The sequence below is a fragment of the Magnolia sinica genome, chromosome 2, assembly GCF_029962835.1.
Source record: "Magnolia sinica isolate HGM2019 chromosome 2, MsV1, whole genome shotgun sequence".
NCBI lineage: Eukaryota > Viridiplantae > Streptophyta > Magnoliopsida > Magnoliales > Magnoliaceae > Magnolia > Magnolia sinica.
In genome coordinates this window covers 5,433,652-5,458,861 of record NC_080574.1, presented here as the reverse complement: position 1 = coordinate 5,458,861, position 25,210 = coordinate 5,433,652, and the positions used below count along the sequence as shown (strand labels likewise).

Below are 25,210 nucleotides of genomic sequence, written 5' to 3'. Positions count from 1 at the left end.
TTTTGCAGGATCTTCCATGATAATTATATTAAATCCACTCCAACCATTAGACTCCAGACATAAATTTAGGCATGTGGCCCAAAATTCATACCCATCTGTAATTCACGTGGGCCAAACCAATGAAAACAGTTTAGGGGCGAACGTTGCCCTGTACACGGTTTCCAATAATGTGGTCTCATCCTGAATCAAAGATAGAGCTGATTTTTGGCCCCTCGGCATAAGAAGTGGTGACCCAGCTGATGGTCGGGGTGGATTTTTCATAAATATCACAGTTGGGCCCACCCGAGCCACAGAAACGATTGTTGAAAACCTTTTTGAACAAGGTACTAGAATGTAAATTCCATATTTATTAGGTAATTTTTAGTAAAATTCCCTATGGCTTATCACATATGAGTAATTAATGTTTCAAAAATACCAGTTGGGTAAATTATCAAAATGCCCTCAGGTAATCGGGTGATTGGATAGAAATATGGTAATATCCGTATCCGAAGCGATTAGGCGTCCGGTAATTGGATAGAAAATTCTGAATCAGGTAAAAGATCCCCATACCCGTATCTAATTTTGTCGGGTTGGATGATTGGGCAGACGGATATCGGAGTCCGGATCCTCTGTTGCTGGGAATCAGGGATTTTCCATTCCCTGCATTTTCATTGGGCGCTGTCACCACTGATGACATCATTGCAATGCAATGATGTCATCAGTGGTGACATGGCCCAATGAGAATGCAGGAAATAGGAACTCCCTGTTCCCAAGCAGCAGAGGATCTGGATTCTATCAGGAGCATTAAAAAAATAAAGTACTAATCACTCTAGCTAACAGTAGTAATTTCACAGCAATGCACCATAATGGTGAATTTCCAAGCCGAATATAAAAACAGTAGGAAGAAAAAGCTCTGAAAGTCTCCAGCTCGTTAATTGAGCTGGCAGAGTCACTATAGCGTGTGTGAGTGATCCAGGGTTCAAACCCTGGTTGTATTAGCTTGTAACATTGCTAGCGGGCGCGCACACAAAAGCTCTGAAAGAAACCAGAAGCATTAAATTAGAAGTGCCCTTCTTTTTCTTTTTTTTTTTCCTGCTAATCACAAACCCCACAAAATCAAAATGACAACATGCTACATTTCTTTTGCCATACTGATCACCCACAACTCTCAAAGAACAAATCAATGAAGAATATTTCAAAAACAAGCAAGCAGAAAAAAAAAGGGACACAACATCAGAGTCTCAATGCTCTGCAGAAAACAAGCTCATCTGCAGACTATATACATCAACATACAAATAAGAGAGGAAGAAATGCATTTTTTTTTCTCTCAATGTTACAATTACAACGAGGGAGACGACCTGCTTACCTCATTGGAGGTTGTTATTTGCTTTTTTCGACCATTGGAATTCAATTTCCAGGTTACGAGGTGGCCCGCTCTTGCTTTGGGGCAGCAGCGTGTACTCTCCGGCAACTGCTCCCAGCATAACCACACGGTCGATCTGAATTGTCACTTTACCGAACTTGCTCTGTAGTCAGGTGAAAAGGAATAAAGGTAAATTATCAATAAAAGAAAACAAAGGCACAAAGAGCCTATGAAGATGCCATGAATATTCACCACCTTTCCGATTTTGCTCTTGTTCTTGCAGGAGATGTGAAGCTTCTGGCCCTTTGGAGGGCTGTCAAATTCCCACGCAAAGCTTTCATCCCATTCAGGAGTAGGACCCGTAGACACAATCTAAGGAATAAATCAATAGATACTGGTATAAATATCATCAGTTGGAAGTGGAACTGCAGAGATACGGGCAATACCATTAACTAAAAGAATTATGTGCCCATGTTGAAAAGAAGAGGAAAAAACATCTACTGTATTTTGCTTGAGATTGGTTTTCTCCACAGAGCAGACTTGTGTCTACTGATCAGACTAACTGATCGTATAGGCTCTCTCAGTAATGATCTAGAGACCCATTACAGGCATATAAAGTGCATGCTAAAGAGTGAACACCTTGAAACCGCATACTCGAGAGAATGATACAAGTGCCCCGCCCTTGGTCAATGACTAAAAATGCAGCTAAATTTAACTTTTTCCTTCACAAAGCTTGTAAATTGAAATTTGGTAAAGCCCAAATTTCTCCATGATCTGGACCTGTTTGTTTACGTGGAAAGCAGTGCAAAAGAAAATGAATTCCCCTAGTTGAGGAACCAGAAAAGAGGGAAACACTAATTCCTTTTCCTAGCTTTTCCGGCCTGTTTGGATGGTGAAAAAAGAAAAGAAAAGAAAAGAAAAGCAAAGCAAAGAAAACCCATTCTGCAGGTCTTGTTTGGATAACAAGTGGAAATCCAAAAATTAAAAAATTTAAAAAACCCCTTAAAAAGGTCACCTTGTATTTCGTTCATAAGAATTTGAGTGTGGTGTTCGGTTAATGATTGTATTTTGATATCTAAATTTTCTTTTGCTATCCAAATATGGTGACCATCCCGTCATGGGAAAAGTCATCCATTTTCTTTTCTTTTCTTACAATCCAAACAACCCTAGAAAAAAAAAAGAAAGAACGAAAACAAAAAAATAGTAAAACTATTCACCCCTATTAAATGTAGATTTCCATAGTTACGAGAGACAAGTCTCACTATTTGGTCATCTCTACCTTTTAGCATTTCCACGAATAACAGTACTCACAACCAAATAATAGAATTGGTGTGCGGGATGCCTTGGATTATGCTAATCTGAGAGTTAGAGCAGGGCTCTATCGGTTCTCTCGAATGGAGCAGGAAGTAGGACATTGTTGGTCTAATTGACAACGTGCAACAGGGTTGTGTCGGTACAAGTCGGTCCGACCGACAAGGGTGTGTTGGTCTGATCGATGGACTTCGGTTTAGTTACGCGATTTTGTGGAAATCAGGGTATTTAAGCCCAATTGTGATTAGGGCTTGGAATTACGAGTGTTTTCTCTCTAAAGGCAAGGGTTTTTCACGTAAAATCGATATGTTGTGTGTTTGTTTGCTTGATTGTTTTGGTCATTCTATTCATTGTGATTGTTCTATCTTCGTTGTACCTGTTTCCTCAAAGTGCATGGATTGTCGATGGTATTAGATCCGAATTTCCAATACTTAGGGTTGATATGGGTTTGTTGGGTTTCGGGATTACAACAAAGTCGTATCGGAGTTGAGCTTGGTTTATTACAACAAAGTGGTATCGGAGCGTCGAGTTTAAGGACGTTCATGAATTCAATGAAGAATTCGACGGGAAGAACAATTCTGGTTTGTGGCAGAGGAAGGTTAAGGATATTCTAGTATCACAAGGGTTTAGCGAGGCATTGTTGGAGACTAAATAGGAGAAGATGTCGGATGATGACTGGAGCGAACTCGGGGAGAAGGCTATGAGCACCATTTGTTTATGCCTATTGGATGAAGTCATGTACAACGTTCTGGATGAGGAATCGCCTCCGGAGATGCAAAAGAAACTAGAAAATCTATAAATGGTGAAGTCCCTCACAAATAAGTTGTTTGTGAATAAACAACTTTTCGGGCTACCAAAGAAGGAAGTGTTTGATCTCTTGGAGTACATGAACTCGTTTACGGGGATATATAACGAGTTGTTAAGGCTCGAAGTGACGATCGATGATGAAGATAAAGTGGTGCTACTTTTAGCATTGCTTCCCACATTATACGACCATCTCGTTATTACTCTGCAATTCGTAGAGCGATCTCGGTTTGACATGAAGAAAAAGTTTAAATCAAAATCAAAGGCTAAGGATGGATGCTTCTATTGTGGCGTAAATGGGCACTTCAAGAGAGTGCCAAAAAAGAAAGAATTGCCTAGAAAGCAAGGGTAAAAGGAACACGAGTGAATTGACTAGCGTAGCAGAAGGGAGCTTAGAAGGGGATCTCCTCTCGGTCTTCTCAGGTACGAAAAATCTTTTAGATACTCGGATACTTGATTCAGGATGTTCGTGTCATATGTGCCCAGATAGGAGTTGGTTCGATTCCTACAAGTCCTATAATGGAGAAAATATTCTTATGAGGAATGATGAAACATGCAAGGCCAACGGAATAAGAGCCATCAAGGTAAAGATGTTTGATAGAGTTATACGAACTCTAGGTGATGTCAGGCATGTCCCAAATCTGAAGACAATTTTGATATCCTTGGGGTCTTAGATACGGGTGCACGTTCGCCGCATCTGGTGGCATAATCAAGGTCATTAGAGGTGCAATGGTATTAATGAAGGGGCATAAGACGGGAAACCTATACAAGTTCATTGGGAGCACGATTATAGGTGAGGCTGCTACCACCTCACATGTAGAATCCGATGCAAATGACACTAATCTGTGACATATGCGGTTAGGGCATACAAGCAAGATATGTATGATGGAACTCCATAAACAGAAACTGTTGAAGGGAGTTAAGGCATGTAAGGTGAATTTCTATGAGCATTGCATCTATGAGAAGCAGTGCAGGGTAAGGTTCAAGACTGCTACACATACTAACAGCGAGGTGCTTGATTACTTACATTCTGATGTCTAGGGCCAGTGAGAGTACCATCTAAGGGAGGAGCATGGTACTTCGTGAACTTCATAGACGATTACTCAATGAAGGTTCAAGTCTACTTTTTAAAGCACAAGTCTGAGGTGTTTACCAAGTTTAAGGAATGGAAGACAGAAGTAGAGAAGCAAACTGGGAGATAGGTTAAGTGTCTTGGGTCAGATATAGGGTACAGAGAGGTAGAATTCGTAAAATTCTGCAGGAACATAACATCACAAGGCATTTCTCAACTCCAGAGACCCCACGGCAGAACGAGGTGTTAGAAAATATGAACAAAACTCTATTGGAGAGGGCGAGACATACGCGGTTGCATGCGGGATTGCCTAAAAGCTTTTGGGTAGAAGCGGTGAACATGACATGTTATATTGTAAATGGGTCACCATCTACAACACTAGACTTCAAGGTTGCAGAAGAAGTCTGGACATGCAAGGACGTCGATTACCCATGATTGAGGATCTTTGGGTATCCAGTATATGTTCACGTGCAGAGTAGACAAAGGACGAAGTTGGATCTCAAATCTAGAAAGTACATCTTTATCGGATATGAGAAAGGTGTTAAGGGTTAAAAGCTTTGAGATACAGTTTCTCAGAAGGTGGTCATTAGCAGAGATGTTATCTTCGATGAGGTATTGATGTTGAAGACCAACAAGCACACTGTAGGGAAGTCAGAAACACATGGTGATGCAGAGAGATTGTCGGTGCAGGTGGAGCCAGTTGAGCCGGTTACTGAAGGTAAAATTCCACAAGAGCAAGATACCAGTCAAAACAATTAGTAGGAGACTCAGGAAAGTATAGCCAGGAATAAGGAGAGAAGAACCTTAGGCCCCGATTTGATACGGGTTTGAGGACATGGTTTCTTTCGCATTGTTCACAGGGAGTGAAGATCCCTTCACCTTTCAAGAGGCTAAGTTTAGAAAGGATGGCGACAAGTGGATGTCAGCCATGATGGAAGAGATGAAATCGATATGCAGGAATCAAACATGGGAGTTGGTGAAACTCCTAAAAGGTCAAAGGGTTATATGGTGTAAATGAGTGTTTAGAAGGAAGCATTAACAGAGAAAGATGACGAAAAATTCAAGGCACAACTTGTAGCAAATGAGTACTCAAAGAGGGAAGGAGTAGACTACAATGAAGTTTTCTCTCAAGTTGTGAAACATACGTCAATCAAAGTGCTACTGACTATGGTAGTGGAATCCAATTTAGAATTATAGCAACTTGATGTGAAGACGGCATTCCTTCATAGGAACTTGGAGGAAGTTATTTACATGAACCAGCCACAAGGATTCAAGGAGCTTGGTGAGGAACATCACGTGTGTAGGCTGAAGAAGTTACTGCATGGGTTTAAGTAGTCTCCGAGGCAGTGGTTCGATTCCTGCATGATGGAGATTGGGCATATCAGGTGTGAGTATGATTGCTGCGTATATTACAAGGTGCTTGAGGACAGGTCCTATGTTCTATTGATAATATGCTGATTGATGTAAAGGACAAGAAGGAGATACCCTTGCTTAAGTCTCTTTTAAGCAAGGAGTTTGACATGAAGAATCTGGGCATTGCTAAGAATATCCCAAGCATGGAGATTCACAGAGACAGACTAGGAAGCTATGGCTTTCTTAGAGGGGATATGTACAAAAGATGCTAGAGAGGTTCCACATGAAAGGTACTAAGCTAGTTAGCACGCCTCTAGCAGGTCGGTTTAAGTTGTCAGCAAAGTTGTGTCCAAGCACAAAAGATGAGATTTCAGACATATCACAGGTGTCGTACACGAGTGCAGTTGGGAGTCTTATGTATGCGATGAATTACACGAGGTTGGATATCTCACAAACAGTTAGCATGGTCAATAGATATATGATGAATCCAGGAAATGAGCATTGGAATGCCGTTAAGTAGATTCTCAAGTATCTTAAGGGCATAGTCGACATTGAGATTATGTTCGGGGGACATGGAGCTTCAGGTGGAGTTGTAGGCTATGTGGATTCAGATTATGCAGGAGATCTAGACAACATGATGTCTACTACGGGATATGTTTTCACATTAGCAGGCCGATCAATATAATGAAGATCTACACTACAATCTACAATAGCGTTGTCTACAATTGAGGCGGAATACATGGTTGCGACAGAGGCGTCAAATGATGCATTATGGTTGAAGGGTTTGATAGGAGAACTTGGGTTGAAGTAGGAAGCAATTCGGTTGCATTGTGATAGTTAGAGAAACATTCATCTATCGTTGAATTAGGTGTATCATGCGAGAACCAAGTACATCGACATGAGGTTCCATAAGATACAAGAACTCATTTCTTTAGGAGAGATTCATTTTCAGAAGATTCACACAGACAAGAATGTCATGGACATGTTTAAGCATTGCTTGGGCTTTATTAATCTCACTAGCCATTGATGAGATTGGGCACCGTTGCACAAGGGTGCGGATGAGGCTGTTCCAGGTGGAGAATGCAAGGAGCAGTCTACGCTCAAGGTGAAGGTTGCCCATAAGATTTTCAGGGTGACTTGGCAGAATACAAGTCAACGTGGTGTTTTTCTTCAGACTGTCGGTCTGACCGACAATGTCCTACTTCCTGCTCCATCCAAGAGAACCTACACTCTGTCAGTCAGACCGACAGAGCCCTGCTTCGACTCTCAGACTGGCAGAATCTAAGGCATCCTACACAACAAGAATTACTATTGGCTTCTGTAGTCCTCCATTCCTAAGGATTCCTTAGGGGTTTTCCATTACTATATTTTGTATTCTCTCTGGCCAAATTAACCCTAGCTGATATACTTTAATAGGGTTGTTAGTTTCTTTAGATTTCATGACTACGACTAAATGATAGTACAAGCCTGTTCCAAAAATGGCAGGCAATATTGAGAAAAGGAAGCAAATGGCCTGTCATAATCATGGTATTGAAAAACGGTTATGTTACAACCACAAAGACCGTTATGTAAAGGAAACAATCACCACCGGTTAAGCAATACAAGTCGGGGCGAATCAGTCCGTTGTTGAAAAGAGGGGCTGTAATGGCTGATACGGGCCAATACACCTTGTATCACACAATTATAGGGCTGATACACAGTCATAGGCCAATATGATCATAAAGGCCCATTTTGAAAATCTTTGTTTTTATTTTTATTTTTTCCGTATTTTTCCACTTCTTTATTCATTTTAACCATGAAGGAAGCTTACAAACTAAGTTTAAATTAGATATAAGATATTTTGAGGATCAAAACGCAAAACTGAGTGGGATTCAATGAATCAACGCAGAGTGGACCATGTTGAGAAATATTGAGAGGGGTAAACTACCACATTTTTCCATCTTTGTTTTGTTATACTCGTATAAAACGGGATCTTGATATGATGAAATAGCAGAAAAGGATTCATATAGTCGACCACAATTAATTGGGATAAGGTTTAGATAATGATGATGATGATGATGTGTAACAGGTCCTAATCCACCAAATCATGCTTGACTTGTGTTCGAATCCTAAAAATAGTGATTACACGAAAACCTATAATTGTGTCATTAACTCATCATTACTCAAATGTAGACTATTTATCTTAATTATTTATTGATAGTAGATATTTAGAAGTCTAAATATAGGATTTTTTCTGTTAGAGTTGGTCTCATGTTAAGTATCAAGCAGCCCGAGACAATATTCTTACCAAAGAATGGCCCATTACACCATCAAATACATGTTTACAACAAGAAAATAATACATATCTAGAATCCTCACATTTTTCTGAATTTTTTATTATTGTTTTATATTTTTCATTATTGAACATTACGGGCTATAATCCTCACATTTTCTGAATTTTTAAATTTTAATTATTTTTTCATTATTATTTTTTCTTCTGAACATTATGGTCATAATGATCACACAGCCAGCCGTTAAGCCGGCCGTTACCATCACCAAATACCTTGGCCACTTTCTCTTACCTTAGTCTGCCGGGGTGGAGTGCTGCCAAGTGTGAGCTTGCAGTAGACACTTGGGTTTCCTACTGATTGCTTCAAATTGTTGCCGCGCTTTATTATCACCATCAGTGTCCCTGGCAAACACTGCAAAAGGTGTTCTGCCTTCTCCTGAAAGCGAGGTGGTCCAGATTGAATCAAGTACTGCAGCAAAGGGATTGCATCTGCTGCAGCAACAGACTGAGCTTTAGAGACTTCAGCCGGGCATGCTGACCATGCTTGCCTTAGAAGGTAAAGTGAATCTAATGCAGCTTCTTGTGTTGCCTCGGTGCCAGTTTTAAGTGACGTGACCAGATGGGGAATACTGAGTGTGGCTGGCTCCGCAGCTCTCAAACGCGGGAAATTGCTAAATAATGCATTTAGAGCTTTCAGGTACTCTTCATTCACAGTTCCTGTGGCCCATAAATCCTTCTCAATAGCAGCTGCAAAATCAAGATATAAACAGATTAGATTTGCATGCATGAAAAAAATAAACATGCAGGAAAAAAAACTATCACGTGTTATAGACCAAAACACTGACATATCGAATAGAACACAGCATTATTTCACTTGGCCCAGAAACTGTACGGTGGGGCCCTCCCGCCCATTATCTCTCCATCAGACAATCCAGATCTCCAATTTATTGTCCCATTAAATGTGGGCCATTGGTTTTAACCATCAACCAATCAGAAAGTTAGGATGCCTGATTGGGGAGATTTTGGGGCCCTGTCCATCCAGCGCACAGGCAAGAAAGTTGACCAAGCAACAAAAGTAGAAAGACTAGTTGCATTTGAAGATACCAGGTATCCATCACAATAATAATGGATAGAAATGCCTCCCAAATAAAAAGACTAAAGCAGGCTGGGCACTCCATAAGAAGTAATATACTGAGAGGGCAAAATGAAAAAAGAGAAGGAAAAACATACCAGTTATAGCTCTCACTGTTTCGCTAGAAGCGTACTCTTGAATGGTATTGTTAGAGAAGAGAAGCTTAACAAACATTGTAGACTGAATTGATGTATCAGGATCGCTAGAACCAATGAGGTCCAGTACAACCTGAACACCACCAGCTTCCGCAACTGCCCTTCTATTCGACCGACTATACATCACGAGGTTTTGCAAGGCACAAATTGCAACAACTTTCATTTCTTCCGTCGGTTGATCCTCAAGCACATTGACCAGCGCTCGACATGCTGAAACGGCATCAGTAGACCGAGCAAGTCCCTCATTCTGGAATAGATCGCCAAGAGCAAGAGTTGCTAGCAACCTCGGTTGCTGAGCTTGAGTCTGAGGATCCAGAAGGTACTGGGATAGTGGTGAAATCACAGATTTAGCAGCTTTTGTTTCTCTGATCTTCACATTGTTTAGCAATGCTTCTAGCAATCTTGCTGCAGTTTCCTCGCACTGATGACACTTGAGTAGTTCCAAAAGAGCCTCTATAGCACCACTCTCAGCCATTGCTTCTGCACTGGTGGCATCATCACTTTCCAACACAAGCAGGGCATTTAATGAACCAACAACTGTACTTTCTGTTCCAGAACGAAGCAACCTTACCAGTACTGCAACTGGAACCTCCAAATGATATTCGGAACTAAACTGCAGAATACTGGATAAAACAGATGCAGCAGATTCCCACAAGGCATGAGGCAATGGAGGGTCTGTTTGCAATATCACTTTGGACAGCTCATAGACGCCGCCCTGTTTTGCGATTGCACTGGGCCAAGCTAATGCGATGCTCACCATAGCTTTTATAGCTCTCTGCTGAAGAATGTGGTTGCCAGATCCAATTACATGAATCAGTGGACCAATTGCTTGCTGTGTTATTGCATGCTTCTGTAGATGATCTTCCATGAGCAGATGCGAAAGAAGTTCAGCTGCCAACTGCTGCACTGCTTGAGTTGGTGAATCCAGTAATGCAATAAGTGGTTCGATAGCCTGTTGAGGTGTTAAGCTATGTTCTGCACGACACTGTGGAAGTTCAAAAATATTAACAAGAACTTGTAAAGCACTGTGCTGTCCGTCGGGACCAAACTCTGGCCTTGTTAAGAGCAGGAAAAGGGGATCTACCACTTTAGCTGCAGACGAACTCTTAGCTATGCTAGCATTGTTGGTCAAGATCCGAAGCAATTCTGCGAACGCGGCACAGAGAAAATTGGGTGCTTCATGGAGAATTTCAAGTATGCTTTCAATGACTCCTGCTTTTACCATGTCCATCTTACAAGCTGGCCGATCTTTTCCTAACTTCACCAGAGCTCTTGTAACAGATTCATGAAGTGTGTAATTTCTATCAAACAAAAGACCGCCTAGAGGAATGACAGCACCATGTGCAGCAACTAGTTCTGCTAATTGCTCATCATCCAATAGCTTATCCAGGGCCCGGACCACTGAATGCTGAGCAGGACTGAACTCGCTTACAAGTAGAGACACCAGAGGCTCCACACAATGAGCGGCAGCCATTGTAGAGCGAATTCCTGTATTCCCGAAAAGGACACAACATAACTCCGCCGCATCACCCTTCAGCTCCATTGAACAATTTGAGGAAAGAATGCGACAGAGGACATCCACTGCATTCATCTCAACATCTGCAACAGAAAGGGCTCTTGATGGATTTTCATGCAATAACCTAACCAATGCAGCAATAGCAGCATGTTGCTCTCTCTCCAAGCCGGTGTTAAGAATCTCCACAAGTGGTTGAATAGCTTGCCGAGCTGTTTCTCCATTCCTGATATGGTCAGATGAAAACAAGCTCTCCAATGCTTTAGCTGCGCTGTACCTCGAGTTCCTTCCACCTAGACGTAGAACTGCCACAAGTTGATTCACTGCACCATATGCGGACTCATGTCGCCGTATTTCAGCACTGCTAAACAGAATCCCTAATAAATCTGTGGCTGCTTCTTCTGTCGTATCTTGCGGTCCAAGTGAGAGATACTTGGTTAGTGCCTCTAGAGCCCCAGCTTCTACCATTACAAGCTTGTTTGGGGAGCTATCTTTTGCAAGCTGAGTCAGGAGCCCTAGTGCCAGAAGAGGTGCACCAGGTCGATCTGGAATTGGTTTGAGTAAATCTACAAGGGCAGGTATTGCTTTCCGAGCAGTCGCACCAGCTCTGATGTCCTCAACTCTGAAGAGCCTCTCCAAAGCGACTTGCTCTGGATAACGCGCCAATGCAAACTCCTCTGACAGTTCCAGAAGATTAGATATATCAGCATCAGCACAGCCAAGTAAAGATATGAGCCCACCGGCTGCCCCTGAATTGGCAACAGCCAGCAGAGTCCCTCGGCTACCATTACAGACCAGACTGGCTACTGCTTGTGCTGCAAAATATCTAGCCGCTGATTCCTCTGACTTCAACATGTTTGCAAGTACAGGAATGGTACGCATGGTTGCGTGTGCCCGAATGATATCTCTGTCTTGAAACATAACAGCGAGAAGTAGAGCATAAACCCATATACTGCTATCTTCTTCAGAATCACCCTGCAAAATTTATATGCACACAAGTGAAAAGAAGCCTTTTACTAACACTTGTTGCATCATGGAGTATCTACTCCAGAGAGAGAGGGAGGGAGGGAGGGAGAGCATGAAGGGCACATAAAAAAATGTAAATGATGGTAGATGCGCTTATCTGCTGGGGATCACAGTTTGCCATGTCTTCCAGAAAAAAAGTTACCATGCTCTTACATTGATAGAAGTTATTATACATATGATGTGAAATACCTGTGTAGCTCGGGATGTATACTGTGCAATCTTGTCTGTGAGAACTTCAATTGCTCCAGCCTCCATGATAGCAACTTTACTTCTGCTATCGTGACGTGCAAGCATAGAGAGTAGCCAAATTGCCACAGTGTTGCTTCGAATCACTGATGTAGCACTTTCAGTTTCACCATTTTCATCTTTCTCAGCAGGGTGCCTGTAAATGCTTATTTCCTTGTTAGCATTGTCCCCATGCTCTCCACGGAAATGAGAATGTGTCGAAGCAAGCATTTCAACAAGAGATTGAATGAGATGGAAGCTCATGTTAGATACATTCAGCTCTTCTACTACTTTTTGGTGATGCTCTTTCCCAGCACAAATAAGAAGTGCAGCACCTCCAACTTTGACTTTCATATGCTTGGAGCTAATCACTCTTCTTGTGATTGATGACATACATCCAGAGGTGCTAGCTATAGTATTCCCGAGAGCAACAGACTGATCTTGGCAGAGTCTTGACAAAATTTCTATAGCTTTGTCCTGCAGCAAGGGTGTTGCAGAAGCTACACATGAAACTAATGGAAGTATGGTGTGGGGGTATTCAGCAAGGACTGCCCATGCCGGTTTGACATGCCCATTAGTTCCTTTTGATCTCGACAACTGAACAAGCGCATCAAGTGCTTCTGATGTGGCAGCAGTTTCAACACTAGCAGATTCTAGAAGAGAAATTAGTGCAAGCACAGTTCCAGCATGATTTACAGTGTCAGAGAGTGCATGATCAACAGAGCGACAATGAAGAATGCGAGCAATTGCTGCTGCAGCATGGGTCCTCCCATCAATTGTACCATCACGCAGCACCCTTGTAACAGGCAAAATGATCTCTTCAGGAACAGCTCGCTCTGAGATTTCACCATCCAAAAGAAGATTAGCCAAAGCCCGTGTTGCCTGTTCTGCAACTTCTAAAACTGAGTTGGAAAGAACAACTAATGCAGAATATGCATCACCAGCAATAGAGGCTACTTCCCGATTTTCCTTAATTGAAAGGAAAATAGCAGCAAGACAGCGTGAAGATTCAGTTAAGATCATTTCAGAATCCACATTCAGCAGCTTTATGGCTGGCAAAAGAGCTTTAGCAGAAATGCTGCTTTCTCGTAAGTCTTTCCGGCAAGCAAACAGTCCTGCAAGAGCTGACGCTGACTTAGCTTGTGTCTCTTCCTTTGTAGAGCTCAAAATTTTTATCATTGTTTCAAAGGCATCATTGGCGGCGCTTCCTTCATGCAATATATCACTAATGGGAGCAACAGCAAGCAGACTTCTCAGTGCATCCAAAATATAAACTTTAGACTCAGGTAGATCACTGGTTAGCAAAGCAGTGAGTTGGCTGATGGTCCCTGTATCGGACTTATGGATGAGATGATTCAGTGTCTTTGCTGCAATCTCTTTACCGTTCACGCTTCCATTTTTAAGAAGCCATAATAAAGCAGGAACAGCATCAGCACTTTCAACACATGCTCGTATATCTTCACTGTGGTTACAGAGATTTCCAAGAATTATTGCAGAATCTTCCTTTGCTTTTGCAGATCCTGTTTCCAAAATTTGAACGAGTGGAGGTATACCCCCAGCTGCCGTAATAGCCCATTTACTTTCATCATTTTCATTACATAAAAGGCAAAGCAGTGCAACTGCACATTCCTGCTGCTGCTCTGATGAAAGGCCAAGAAGAGAGATTAGCAGTTGAACCCCTTCACGACCTTGAAGTGCACGCCAAAGACTGCCTTCACTGTTGCAAAGTATGAGCAGGGATCTCATCAGCTCCACCTGAACCTCATCAGTGGCCATGGTGATCAACCCAACAAGCAAGAGCTTTGCATCAGGACTAGTAAGTTTCCTTGAGAGTATAGCATTCCCATATAAGCTGGCTAGGGCTTCTATTGTACGCTCCTGTACAAGAAACGGTAACCTTGGTTTAAACTGCTTAACCAGAATCTGCTCAATAATGGAAGGGTCTGATGGTCTAATAGATTCTGCTTTGCTGTCATATATCATAAGGGCTGAAGCTAAAGCCCCTAATGTGTCAGCAATCTGCGCATGTGATGTGCACGAGTTGAGGCTTTCACCAAGGCTTGAGATGACATACGATAGACCACCTGAGATATTCGCCAGAGCACACATTGCATTTTCCTGAAGTGCTTGAGCATGCTCACCTTGCATGAATTCTTTTGATGGAGCTATAGTAGCATTGATCAGAGCAGGGATCCCATTAGAACTAGCTATCTCCCGCCTTGCTTCTTTACACTGAGCAGAAAGAGATCTTAGAGCTCCTGCAGCTTCTGCTCTAACAGAAGCTTCATTACCAGTTACCAGTAACTTGAGGAGTTGTTTGGTAGCTCCTGCAGATAAGACCTTAGAACAAACAAATGCATCTTCCATCATCACACATGCAAGAAGAAAGCAAACATTTGCTTTGGTGCTCGACTCTCCAGATGCAAGCAACTTCACAAGTATATCCACTCCTCCTGCTTCTATTGTTGCAGGCCAAAATCCCTCAGTGCTGCTGGACAGGTTTCTCAAAGCTCCTGTTAATAGGTTACCAACCAAGTTTTCAACCTTGAGCCCATCTTGTAGTTGCTCCCACAGCACAGGAACAACTCTTTCAGTTGAAAAGATCTTTGATCCAACATGATCCTTTGCCCCACCTTGAGAAACAGCATAAATAGCCTTTGCAGCTGCAATTTGAGCTTCCGTTGAGCTGGACTTGAGGAGGGCAAGCAATGTTGGGATGCAACCCCCAAGCAATACTTTTACCCTTAGTTCATCCTCCCTACATAAAGACCCTAAGACAGTTGCAGCCTGTATCTTTACTCCAAGTGATCCTGATCTGAGAAGAGAAACGAGTATTGGAACTGCTTGAGAGTGAGATCCAACCGCACTGAAAGCATTATCACGGCTGTTAATAAGGTCAAGCAACTGCTTCAAAGAGTTCTCTTTTTCTTGCACTGATGAAGAACTCCGACGCAACTGCTCAATGCATTGGGCGACACTTGCCAGTGTCCCATCTGCATCCTCCATATTACCACGGTCCCTGCAGGAAGAACTTGTATGAGTTGCATCATGAAGCTACAGTTATACATGAGCACTCACGCTTGCAATGTCTTAGAACTTACGAGGAATTTTTTTTTTAAGAAGTGTCACATTAGAGCTCAATAAGAAGGATGGGCAGATTATTTTGTTTCTGCAACAATTCCATACTCAACAAGCACTAGACTTTATCATTTTATACCATAATGTGGAGGAGCTAGATAACCTCAGTAATCATTTCCTTGTTGCACATGACGCGTTCATAATGCTCACAAGCTGATAATGAAATACGAGATAAAAAAATAATCTGCAAAATATGACACATAATGTACACCTTGTTGCATGCTATGTGTCTACTTGTGTGAACTCTTGTTACTTGATCTTTATTTCAAATTGCATAGTTTCTACATGTGCCTGAAAGCTAGAGTCACCTAATTTCTCTCTCAATGTTTTTTTTTTTTTCTTTTTTTTTTCTTTTTTTGAAAGGTAATTTCTCTCTTAGTTTATCTAAGGACTTTCTTTACGGCTGTGGATTTCTCATGTTTTCTTTCTAAACCGAAAAGCCACATTTGCTTCACATGTCATGTGAGGTCACAGTTAATGATATGGTCCTACTATTATATCAAATGACATTTTTGATCAAATTGCTTCCATCACCATTCAACTCACTGATCATTTTTGCAGGTGTAAAGATGGGCTTGTTTTCTATGTTGCACAATAAGAAGATCAAGTGCATATATATGACATGAAATCATGGTGTGCCGTAAAGGCTGTTACGTAAACGTAATGGTGGCAACCGCTACACGTTACCGGGTTATAATGGCAGTGACAACTGTTATAAAAAATATGACCTGTAACCGCCATTAACAGCCCATTACGCCCCCTGTAAAGGCCATAACAACTCGATAATGGTTTGTTACAGGGCAGATACAGTTTATTCAGGTTTTTTTTTTTCAATGTTACAGGGGCCGTAACAGCTGTTACGACCCATATCATAAAGGTAACCACCGTTACGGCCACCATTACCATTATGAAATCCCTTGCATGAAACTGCTATCCAAACCAAGGTATTCCATAACGGCAACTGTGGATGTAACGGCCACCACTAATGGCTGTTACGACCTTTATTCTTTTTTCTCTTTCTTTTTTTTTTCTTTGAAAAAAAAATATGTTTGGGCCATTTTTTGGTAACCGCCATTACGTAACAATTTTGGAATACATTAATCCAAGCCCATCTTTAGTATTCGTGGTTTCCAATTCAAGTAAATATCTAAGTGGACCAAGATCTTTCTTTCTTTCTTCCTCTCAACATTTCTTTGGTTCTTTGATCAATTGGTCATTACTTCACAAGATAACAACATCATTAACATATAAAAGTATGACAATTGATCTACATTTTCTCTTTTACAAAGAGAGTGATCGGCCACACTATGAATAAGTCTTCGCCAAGCTGCATGATGGCACGAGCTATCAAATTAGGCTACAGGTGCTTGCTTCGACCAATATATGGCTTCCTTCAAATGCATTTGTCTAGGATGGGCCTTGATGAGGCACCATTTCTTCCAAAGTTTCATCAGTAATCCCTCATTTACAACAAAAAGTTTTCTCTTATAGATGAATTTGAAACCAAGAATGGTGTGGGCTAGAATGACAATGTAGAGAGTCTAAGGACTACCATTGCTGACTCTTCCCTGATGGTCCGGTGGAAGTCAAGAAAAAGAGGTTTCATCAAATGTCATACAAAGATATTGTGTGTTCTGTTAATAGTGGAACATCAATGTGTCTTATCTTTGTCACTATAGTCCCCCAAGAACGTTACGAATTCTTCTTTCAGTGGGTTTATGAATATGTACTACACTAGCACAACCAAAATATTATGATGGGAGTAATGACATACCACCAAAATAGTGTCCAAGAAGGACATACAACTTGAAGCCTTTTTGTAGGTAATTACTTAATAAATAAAGTATATCACAACAAACATTTTGGTCTGCTGATATTTCCAAATTACGTGGGTGAAGTTGATGGATAACATATGCTGGTATATCCAACATGAATTACCATGGAATTCCATTGGCATTGAGAAATTTGTGAACTACTTCCAATGAAAAAAGACACACCACTATAGAAGTTCTTTATCTTCAAGTTAGGAAACTTTTACAAATTACAAAAGTATTGGAACACACCAAGTATTGTATACTCCGGTAAATATCATACAGTGACTTGTACATGGAACAAGATCACAAAGTATATCCAGAACAGAGGTCACAAGATTCACATTTTGGGGTTGGTCCCACATTGATAATTGGGATCAAATTTGTTGTAATAGCCAAAAGCCATGTGATTAGTACATCCAAAAACCTAGCAGATAACTTCAGAATTGTTGATGTAGGTCGGCTATTTTGCATTGCAGGAGTGGCTAGCTCAGTACAACTTCGACCTCTTCCTGGCTATTGTCTAGTAGGTTTAACCAATTAACTGCTGACATTGTACTTACAAGCATTATGTCTGGGACTATATTCACAAACTGTACCTTAATATAGTTGAGATCATAACATTAACCACATCATTATGTTATGATTACTCATTGGGAGACAAAAGATCAAGTCATATCAAAGGACAAAATAGACTCAAGATGGAAAATTTTGGGCATCAGTTGTGTAAGAGGCAACGAAAATATTGTACTTGCAACCAAGACCCTCAGGGGCATACTGACCCCATACCCACAGTGTCGGACATTGTTGATAAATTTTTGCAGTATAATCAGACAGTCACCTTTCAACGTAAATAACTAGCTCTGGAATATATTCTTGCTTGTAGTTAGGTCTAGTGAAGTTTCATTAGATAAGCTTTGAGATTCATAAGCATGGGCGTTATGCAGTCCCCATGATACTAGAAGATAAATGCCTTGGTCAAGTGTAAATGGGAGCAAAGAGAACTTCCTGGCAATGATCAACAGGCCATGTTTCCTCCATATAGAAATCCTATAAGAGGAATGGATATCCCTTCAAGGTGCTTTTCTAGCTACAATTCATGGTACATTATGGCAGTCTCGGCCATTATGTCAAGGAAACAGTCACCCCTATTACACAATACAGGAGTGTCGGCTGATACACCCCATATCAGCACTTTTACAGGACCGATACAACCATTATTGGCTGATAAGACTATCGTTTTCTAATGTAAGTTTTTATTCAAAAATTTCTCTTTTTTTCAATGGGATTTGATGAACTGAAGCGGAGTAGACCATTTTTGGAAATATCGGAAGAAGGGGTGAACCATCACTTTTTTCATTTTTCCATCCCTTTTTTGTTACATTCATATGTAGCGGGTCCTAATCACCAAATAATGCTTAATTTGCATTTGATAAGGGCCTATTTGGTCGACTTTCGGCAAGTCAAGCTGAAACTACCTGACAGACATATTCTTAGCAAAGAATGGGTTATTACACCATCAAATACATGTCAAAAACCAAAAGTGAATACATATTTGGGATCCTCACATTTTTAAAAGAATTTTACCAATATTTTTTTAGATACTTTGCAAAGAAAAAAAATTTCGGCTGTTACAGGGCCGTATCGGCTAATATGACCCATTCCGTATCAGCCATTGCCGGCCAATACTGTTATGTAATACCCATAATCGGGAAAAATTCCCCTTTAGAGAGTTAAAAAACTCATAGAGCATCTTTTAAGTGGTTTGACTGTAACCAGATATAGAAGAAATCAATGAAAAGGTTTACATGATGAACTAGATAAGTATACGGCTTAGCTCATATTAGAGAAGAAATGGTTTTCTAAGGCTTAAGAGTAGATGTTTTATGTGGAGTGAGATCTATAACTTGTTTTCTGGATAGAATTTTTTAGGATTGTGGCTGCTTTAGGAGGTTATGGTGCTTAGGCTCATGGACTCATGCAGATTGAAGCTTTCATTGTGTGCACATGCGCGTGTGAAGCGGTGGAGTTGTAATGGGTTTAAGGTTTTGGGATCTGCATCAAGAGGAGTTTGGACTAACATGAGGAGTACGATAACAAGGGATGGCAGAACTCAGGGTTTTATGATCTGTGAAGGAAAAGTTTCAGGTCCATGCAAAGGATTTTCTTTCTTCCATGGGAGTGAAGATATTGTATCAACAAGGGCACCGCAATTGATTTGTTAAGGTCTATGGATGTAAATCTCTTTATTTTTTGCACTCTAGTACCATGTGAAGCAGGAAACTATTGTGAGATAGATGTACAATGAATAATGCCATTGTGGTTTACCCATTGTGGTGAAATTCCACTATGGTGTGAGTGCATGTTTAAAAAAATAATAATAATAATGCCAATTATGCCATTCAATATGCCCGTAGATATGTGCGAGCGCGCGTCACATTGTACTGTATACATATAATGAGGCCAAGCTCTATGAGCCCCACCGTGATGCGTGACAGGCATCCATCCCAGCAATCAGATGCACCCTTAAATGGTGAGCCATGGGCCTAAAAATCAGGCCAATCCATGACTAGGTGGGCCACACCACAGGCAACAGTTGAGAATGGATGCCCACTCATTAAAACCTTCCTGATTGTACATAGGGCTCAGTGAGATATGGTTTCAGATGAGGGGTCACAGAAAATTCAGGCCATTCCAAATATCAGGTGGGCCCCACCAAGTGCTTTTAGATGTTTTAGGTATAATTTCCCATGGTTTCAGATGGTGTGGCCCACTTGAGTTCGGATACGGCTGATTTTTGGCTCATCCCATAAACTGTAGGGGGGCTACCAAATGCATGGTGTGGATGTTCATCACACATCACGGTGGGGCTCACAGAGGTTGACCTCATGGGAAGCTCCCATGAGGTCGATCTCATAGTACCATTTCCAGATATGTGTGTGTGTGTGTGTGTGTGTATTATCTAGCTCTTTTCACACCTATCTCCGCTTTCTCATAGGGTACCTAACCACTTCATTCGGAAAGAATTGCCCTTCAACTGTCCAATAGATATGATTCGAGAGGCAGTTAGAGAAAGCAGTGGTGAAACTTTTGCACTTACAAAGGAGGTTTGAATATCCAATGCTTCGGAACCATCAAAATTAGTAAAACCTAGATTGAATGTCTCCAACCTCAAACAAATCATGAAACCAGATTGCCAACAAGCCATCAGGTTTCATGTATTGAGGGCTGTCCAGTTATGCCTTCTCCACTGGACTCCACAGGGTGGCTAGTACAGAAAGATGCCTGAATGAAGAGGGTTGTGGATATAAGAGGTAGACGGACTCGCCTAAATGAATAGGAAAGATCTCCCCAAATTTGAATCTGATGGGGAATTGACAGAAAGAGATGGGTTGGATGCAAGAATATGTGATCTGATCCACCCAACAGACACGCACACATGCGCGCGCGCACACTGTTGCAAGAATGTCATCTGGTCCACCCAAACCACACATGCACACACCCCAAAGATACAAGAATGTCATCTGATTCACCCAAACCACACATGCACACACTCCAAATATACAAGAATGTCATCTCATCCACCCAAACCATATACATGCACACACTCCAAATATATAATGCAAGTGACTAATATACCCTCCTTTGTCCTTGCTGGTTATCAAATAAAGCAAGCACTGACAAAAAATTAATGTTAGTTTTCAAAGAGGTAATGTTTTAAGCTCACCTCAAACTCATCTTCATGACAGAGTGCGGAGTTGGAGGCTCGAGATCTTGAAGTTTTGACTCCACATTTCTTTCCTGTGATAATTAAAAAATGGAAATAGCATTGGACACAAAAAAAGAGGATACAAATAGCAATAAAAATTCATTTCACATCCTATAATGGACAGGAAGATATTATTAAGGGAAGAAACACCTTACATCTTTTTCTTTTTCTTCTTCTTTTTTTTTAATGAGTATACCATACTCCTTTTGTATTTTTGTATTCTGCGAATCTGTAATACTCTTGACCACTTATCTCGCTTAATAGTGGCATTCTGGTAATATGTGAAAAGTGCCCCATGAATGCTTCAGTATATTGGAAAATAGATTATTTACCCAATATGAAAATTCTAATCCCTTTCCCACCTTCATGTGGAGGTTATCAACGTCCCCAAAGCTTTTAAATGACACGTGGCATGGCCAATAATTGACTTGGACAGTCCATTCATTCATGCTACTAGCGGCAAGCCATGCACGCACATCACTCTGATCAGATGATCCTAACCATCCAACTGGGAGCATGAAAAATGGACAGACAAGCTCAAACAGAAACAGAATAGATCCAATCAACATCTTTAAGAATCTATGCAATGGGCCCCATCATGGAGTGCTTATGAAAAGAAAAAAAACCACTTCGGTTGGATGATGCTAACCATCCAGTCTAGATTAAAAAAATGGACTGTTGTAACAAAACTTCCCGGATCTTATGCCAGAAATGGAGGATTTCTTGCTTTCTCCGGAACGATTATTGACCCAGGTATGAAGTATTTAGGGAGGTCTGCTTAGAGGCATTCAATTATGTCTGATCGGCTGATGAAGGCAGCTCGAAATCAAAGTTCTCTTCCGGTCGCCGCCCACTGAAATGCTACCTCAAATATCTTATGGCCCACATTCAAAGGGTCAGGATCACTTGATTGGTGTGAACTTTTTCACTGGCTTGCTCTAGTGGCACAAATGAATGTAGTCTAGATCAATGATTGGCCTTCCCACATGACAATTGAAAGCTTTGGGAAATTTGCCAACATCCCCCCAAAGGCGGGGCATCAGCATGTGCAAATGTGCACGGACGCATGTGTTATTGGTGTTGAAAGAGATAGGACATGAATCTATCAGTGAATTGTTTTTTTTTCTTTCTTGAAAGATAATGCATCTTATTAAGGGCTAAACAGCCGAAAGGAAACAAACAGAACAGAAAAAGAAAAGAAAAGAAACAACAATCAAGGGCTGTGGGTGTTTGTTGTTGTTTCTATCAGTGAGTTGTTTTATCTCTGAAGATTATAGAAAGCAGAGGTAATCATACAAAGCAAGCTTTAAGTCTATGATGACATTCAACAAAGGTTGATGAATTTCAAGGGCTAGGACTATAACAAAGCCCAACATTGAATTTACAAATTCCAGCTTGACAGGGAAAACCTACGACTATTGCATCTAAGTCGTCATCGCAAGCCTTCAAGACATTTGATTTGTGCACTTAATGATTTTTGTACAGTCCATGATGACTTGGATATTAGCATAGGTCAAACACAAGCAGGTTTGTTTTGTAAAGATGCATAAATTAATTCCACATTGCAAAAACTTTTGAAATGCTAGAATTCATCAAATGTGGATTAAAAAGCTACCCTTCTTTGAAATGCTAACAAGAGTGCCTGAAGTAGAAAAGAGAATATTGCAAAATAGTAAGATGAGGGAGTGTGACGGGTCAACATTGACAGTGGGGACACATGGAGTATCCCGTTTGGTAACAATTAAATGGTCCATTCTCAACAAGATAAAAGCAATGGATTTTGACAGGGTAGAAGCCACAATGGTTTCCGCCAAAACAATACTGATGAAACAGCTTATAGTAGTGAGTTAAAAGTCAAAACAATGGGCTGGATAAAAGAATTGCTACATGCTGCTGATTTCTTCTTTGAAGACAAAAGTTCAGTAATGAAAATGTCGAATAGTGGGATAAAGCACATTTCAGTCAAAACAGCCGTCTCTAATGAACATCTACTGATGATTTTGAACTCTTTAAGGGCAATCACATGTAAGAACAGCACCTTCTTAGAGAAATACTATGACAGCTGGCGGAGTGTGATGGATGATTTGCAGGCAGTTAGAAATTATTGAGAAATTGCATACACGGCATGCAAGTCCTTCAAAATGGAGCATCTAAATTATGTGTACCATTTTAGATGCATCATAACCAAAATCACTCTTATTTGATTATCCAAATATTAGATTTCAGGACATTTATTGGATGGTTAAAATGGAAATTATCCGACGTCCATATTTCAAAAATCAAGTATCCGTGAATCAGAGGTTAACATTGTTAAACCAATGTGATTTTTAGACTGTAACTTAGCAAGAGTGGCTTCCGCAATTTGGTTGGTTTAATTTGAGTTAATATATAACGTGTGTCCCATTTCTGACTGCCTGTGTATCAAGATTCAAGCATCATACGCAGCCAAATTATCAAACAACCCCCCTAAAGAACCAGCAACCAAAGATCAGACACCGGAGAAGCAATAAGTAGAGATCAAAGCATAACGGCAGCAAGCATCATAAGAGAAATTACAAATTCGGATTTTCTCAAAATCATACTGAATTATATTTAACAAAGGCTTCATAGCGCTAATATAAATTCCACATATTTTCTTAACCAACAAATTCAATCAACAACAACAGCATATTAAACAACAATAAGCAAATATACTCTGCTGTAGTGTTCAGAGAAGTGTAAATCTGGATCTGGAAGGAGCCATTTGCCAAAACGGAACTGCAGTATGAAGGAATTCATATCCTTCATTTTTATGCCCCAAAGAAATATGTTTTCAGGTCACTCCTGAAATGCATTGGATATTTACTTGGATGTAAAAGCATCCATTCCGCGCTGCTTGGTGAAATTCATGCAGGCTCTAAATCTACTGGAGGATGAAAATAATCAAATGAAACTATACCAGATCATTAGTTCCATGGCTGCTGCCATTGCCGCTCGAATATCTCCAAGATAGTGTCGCCGCCAGCTTTTCTGAATTTCACTTCCTGTAATAATACCGATCTAGATCGCCTGTCCTACCCAGATCTGCTCCATCAAAATCATTGAACAAGAAAGAACATCACAAACCACCAAGAGAGCAAGATTCGGAACTCAAAACAAACATGCAATTGCAGATGCATGCGTTAACGTGACAAGAATCTAGCTAGAAATGTTAACACTAACCTAAATGAAAACCAACGAACCAAATCTCAGACAAATCTCGTATATTAAAGATTAACAAAGATGAAGAATCTCTAAACTACGCCCAAAAGAAAATGCATTTTGGAATTGAAACAAGAAGTCATCGGGAGAAAACTCAGATCTAGAGCTGTTAATGCCAGCATTTCCTCCAATTTACTGAACAATTGCTCGATTCATAATTCTCAGAAACGAAACCAAATCTGAGCCATCAAAGACAGATTCTTCAACCGAATTCCGTCAAATCTGATGAACTTCGCAAGTTCAACTCAAATATCTCAACATTTCAACTGAAAACCAACTGGAAAAAAAATTCAGAGAAAATCAAGCGCATTTGAGACAGAAACGTCGTAAAAACCAGATCATCCGATCCATACGCGACATCTTTCAGAGATTTCAGAGAACAGAGCGAAATCCAAGAAATTCTCGCTGTAATCAATGCAGGCAGAGGGAAAATGCCAGAAGCATTGGAGTATGTTTTTTTTAACCTTCAAAGCTAGATTTGATCTGAGATTTTGCAGAGGAGGGATTTGTGAGGCGATGAGAGATAGAAGTTGCGATGCGGAGATTTCTCGGACAGGGACTGCAAATGCCTGATATCTCTCTCTCTCTCTCTCTCTCTCTCTGTAGAGTTTCGAGTTTCTTGTCTTCAATTTATACTCTGGAATCTACCACCACTGATCGGAGCTCTCTTGGCACTTTTTATCAGCTGCTCGCCGACAATTAAATGGGCGGCTTACGGCTCGGCTTCGGCTGGGCAGCAGCGAGTCGAAGCCACATTCCACAAAGAAGAGAGATGCACGGTAATCACATGCAATCGTTGTATCATGTTAAGTGGACGTTTATTTACTTACACAAAAAAAAAATTTTAAATTAAAATTTAACAAAAAAAAAAAAACACAAACATGGAAGATTTTCTCGTCCCGTCCATGTATCTCTTCTTAGAACAACCGGGAAGTGAAAATTTTGGGTCACTTCTCAAAGCTCATCTGCGATGAGAAGCAGGATGGTCCACTTATCAGGTGGGCGACATGGTCAAAATTAATGGACAGCTGATGGTCGGCCAAGATAACG

At 40.8% G+C, this 25,210-nt stretch overlaps 1 protein-coding gene across 2 annotated transcripts; it reads right to left on the bottom strand.

Moving 5' to 3' along the window:
* Window positions 1-1,095: 1,095 nt before the first annotated feature.
* On the bottom strand, window positions 1,096-24,806 carry LOC131232672 (protein CELLULOSE SYNTHASE INTERACTIVE 1-like). Of its 2 annotated transcripts, none has more exons than XM_058229084.1 (8): window positions 24,514-24,806; window positions 23,859-23,983; window positions 20,879-20,952; window positions 12,167-15,221; window positions 9,382-11,926; window positions 8,444-8,898; window positions 1,598-1,714; window positions 1,096-1,505 (listed from the first exon to the last, which is right to left on the bottom strand). In XM_058229084.1, exons 3-8 carry the CDS (start codon window positions 20,893-20,895, stop codon window positions 1,347-1,349), a joined length of 6,348 nt encoding a protein of 2,115 aa, XP_058085067.1. In that variant the 5' UTR covers window positions 20,896-20,952; window positions 23,859-23,983; window positions 24,514-24,806; the 3' UTR covers window positions 1,096-1,346. The 2 variants fall into 2 exon arrangements, with proteins under 2 accessions (XP_058085067.1, XP_058085058.1); XM_058229075.1 differs by having other exon boundaries at window positions 24,625-24,806.
* Window positions 24,807-25,210: the final 404 nt, after the last annotated feature.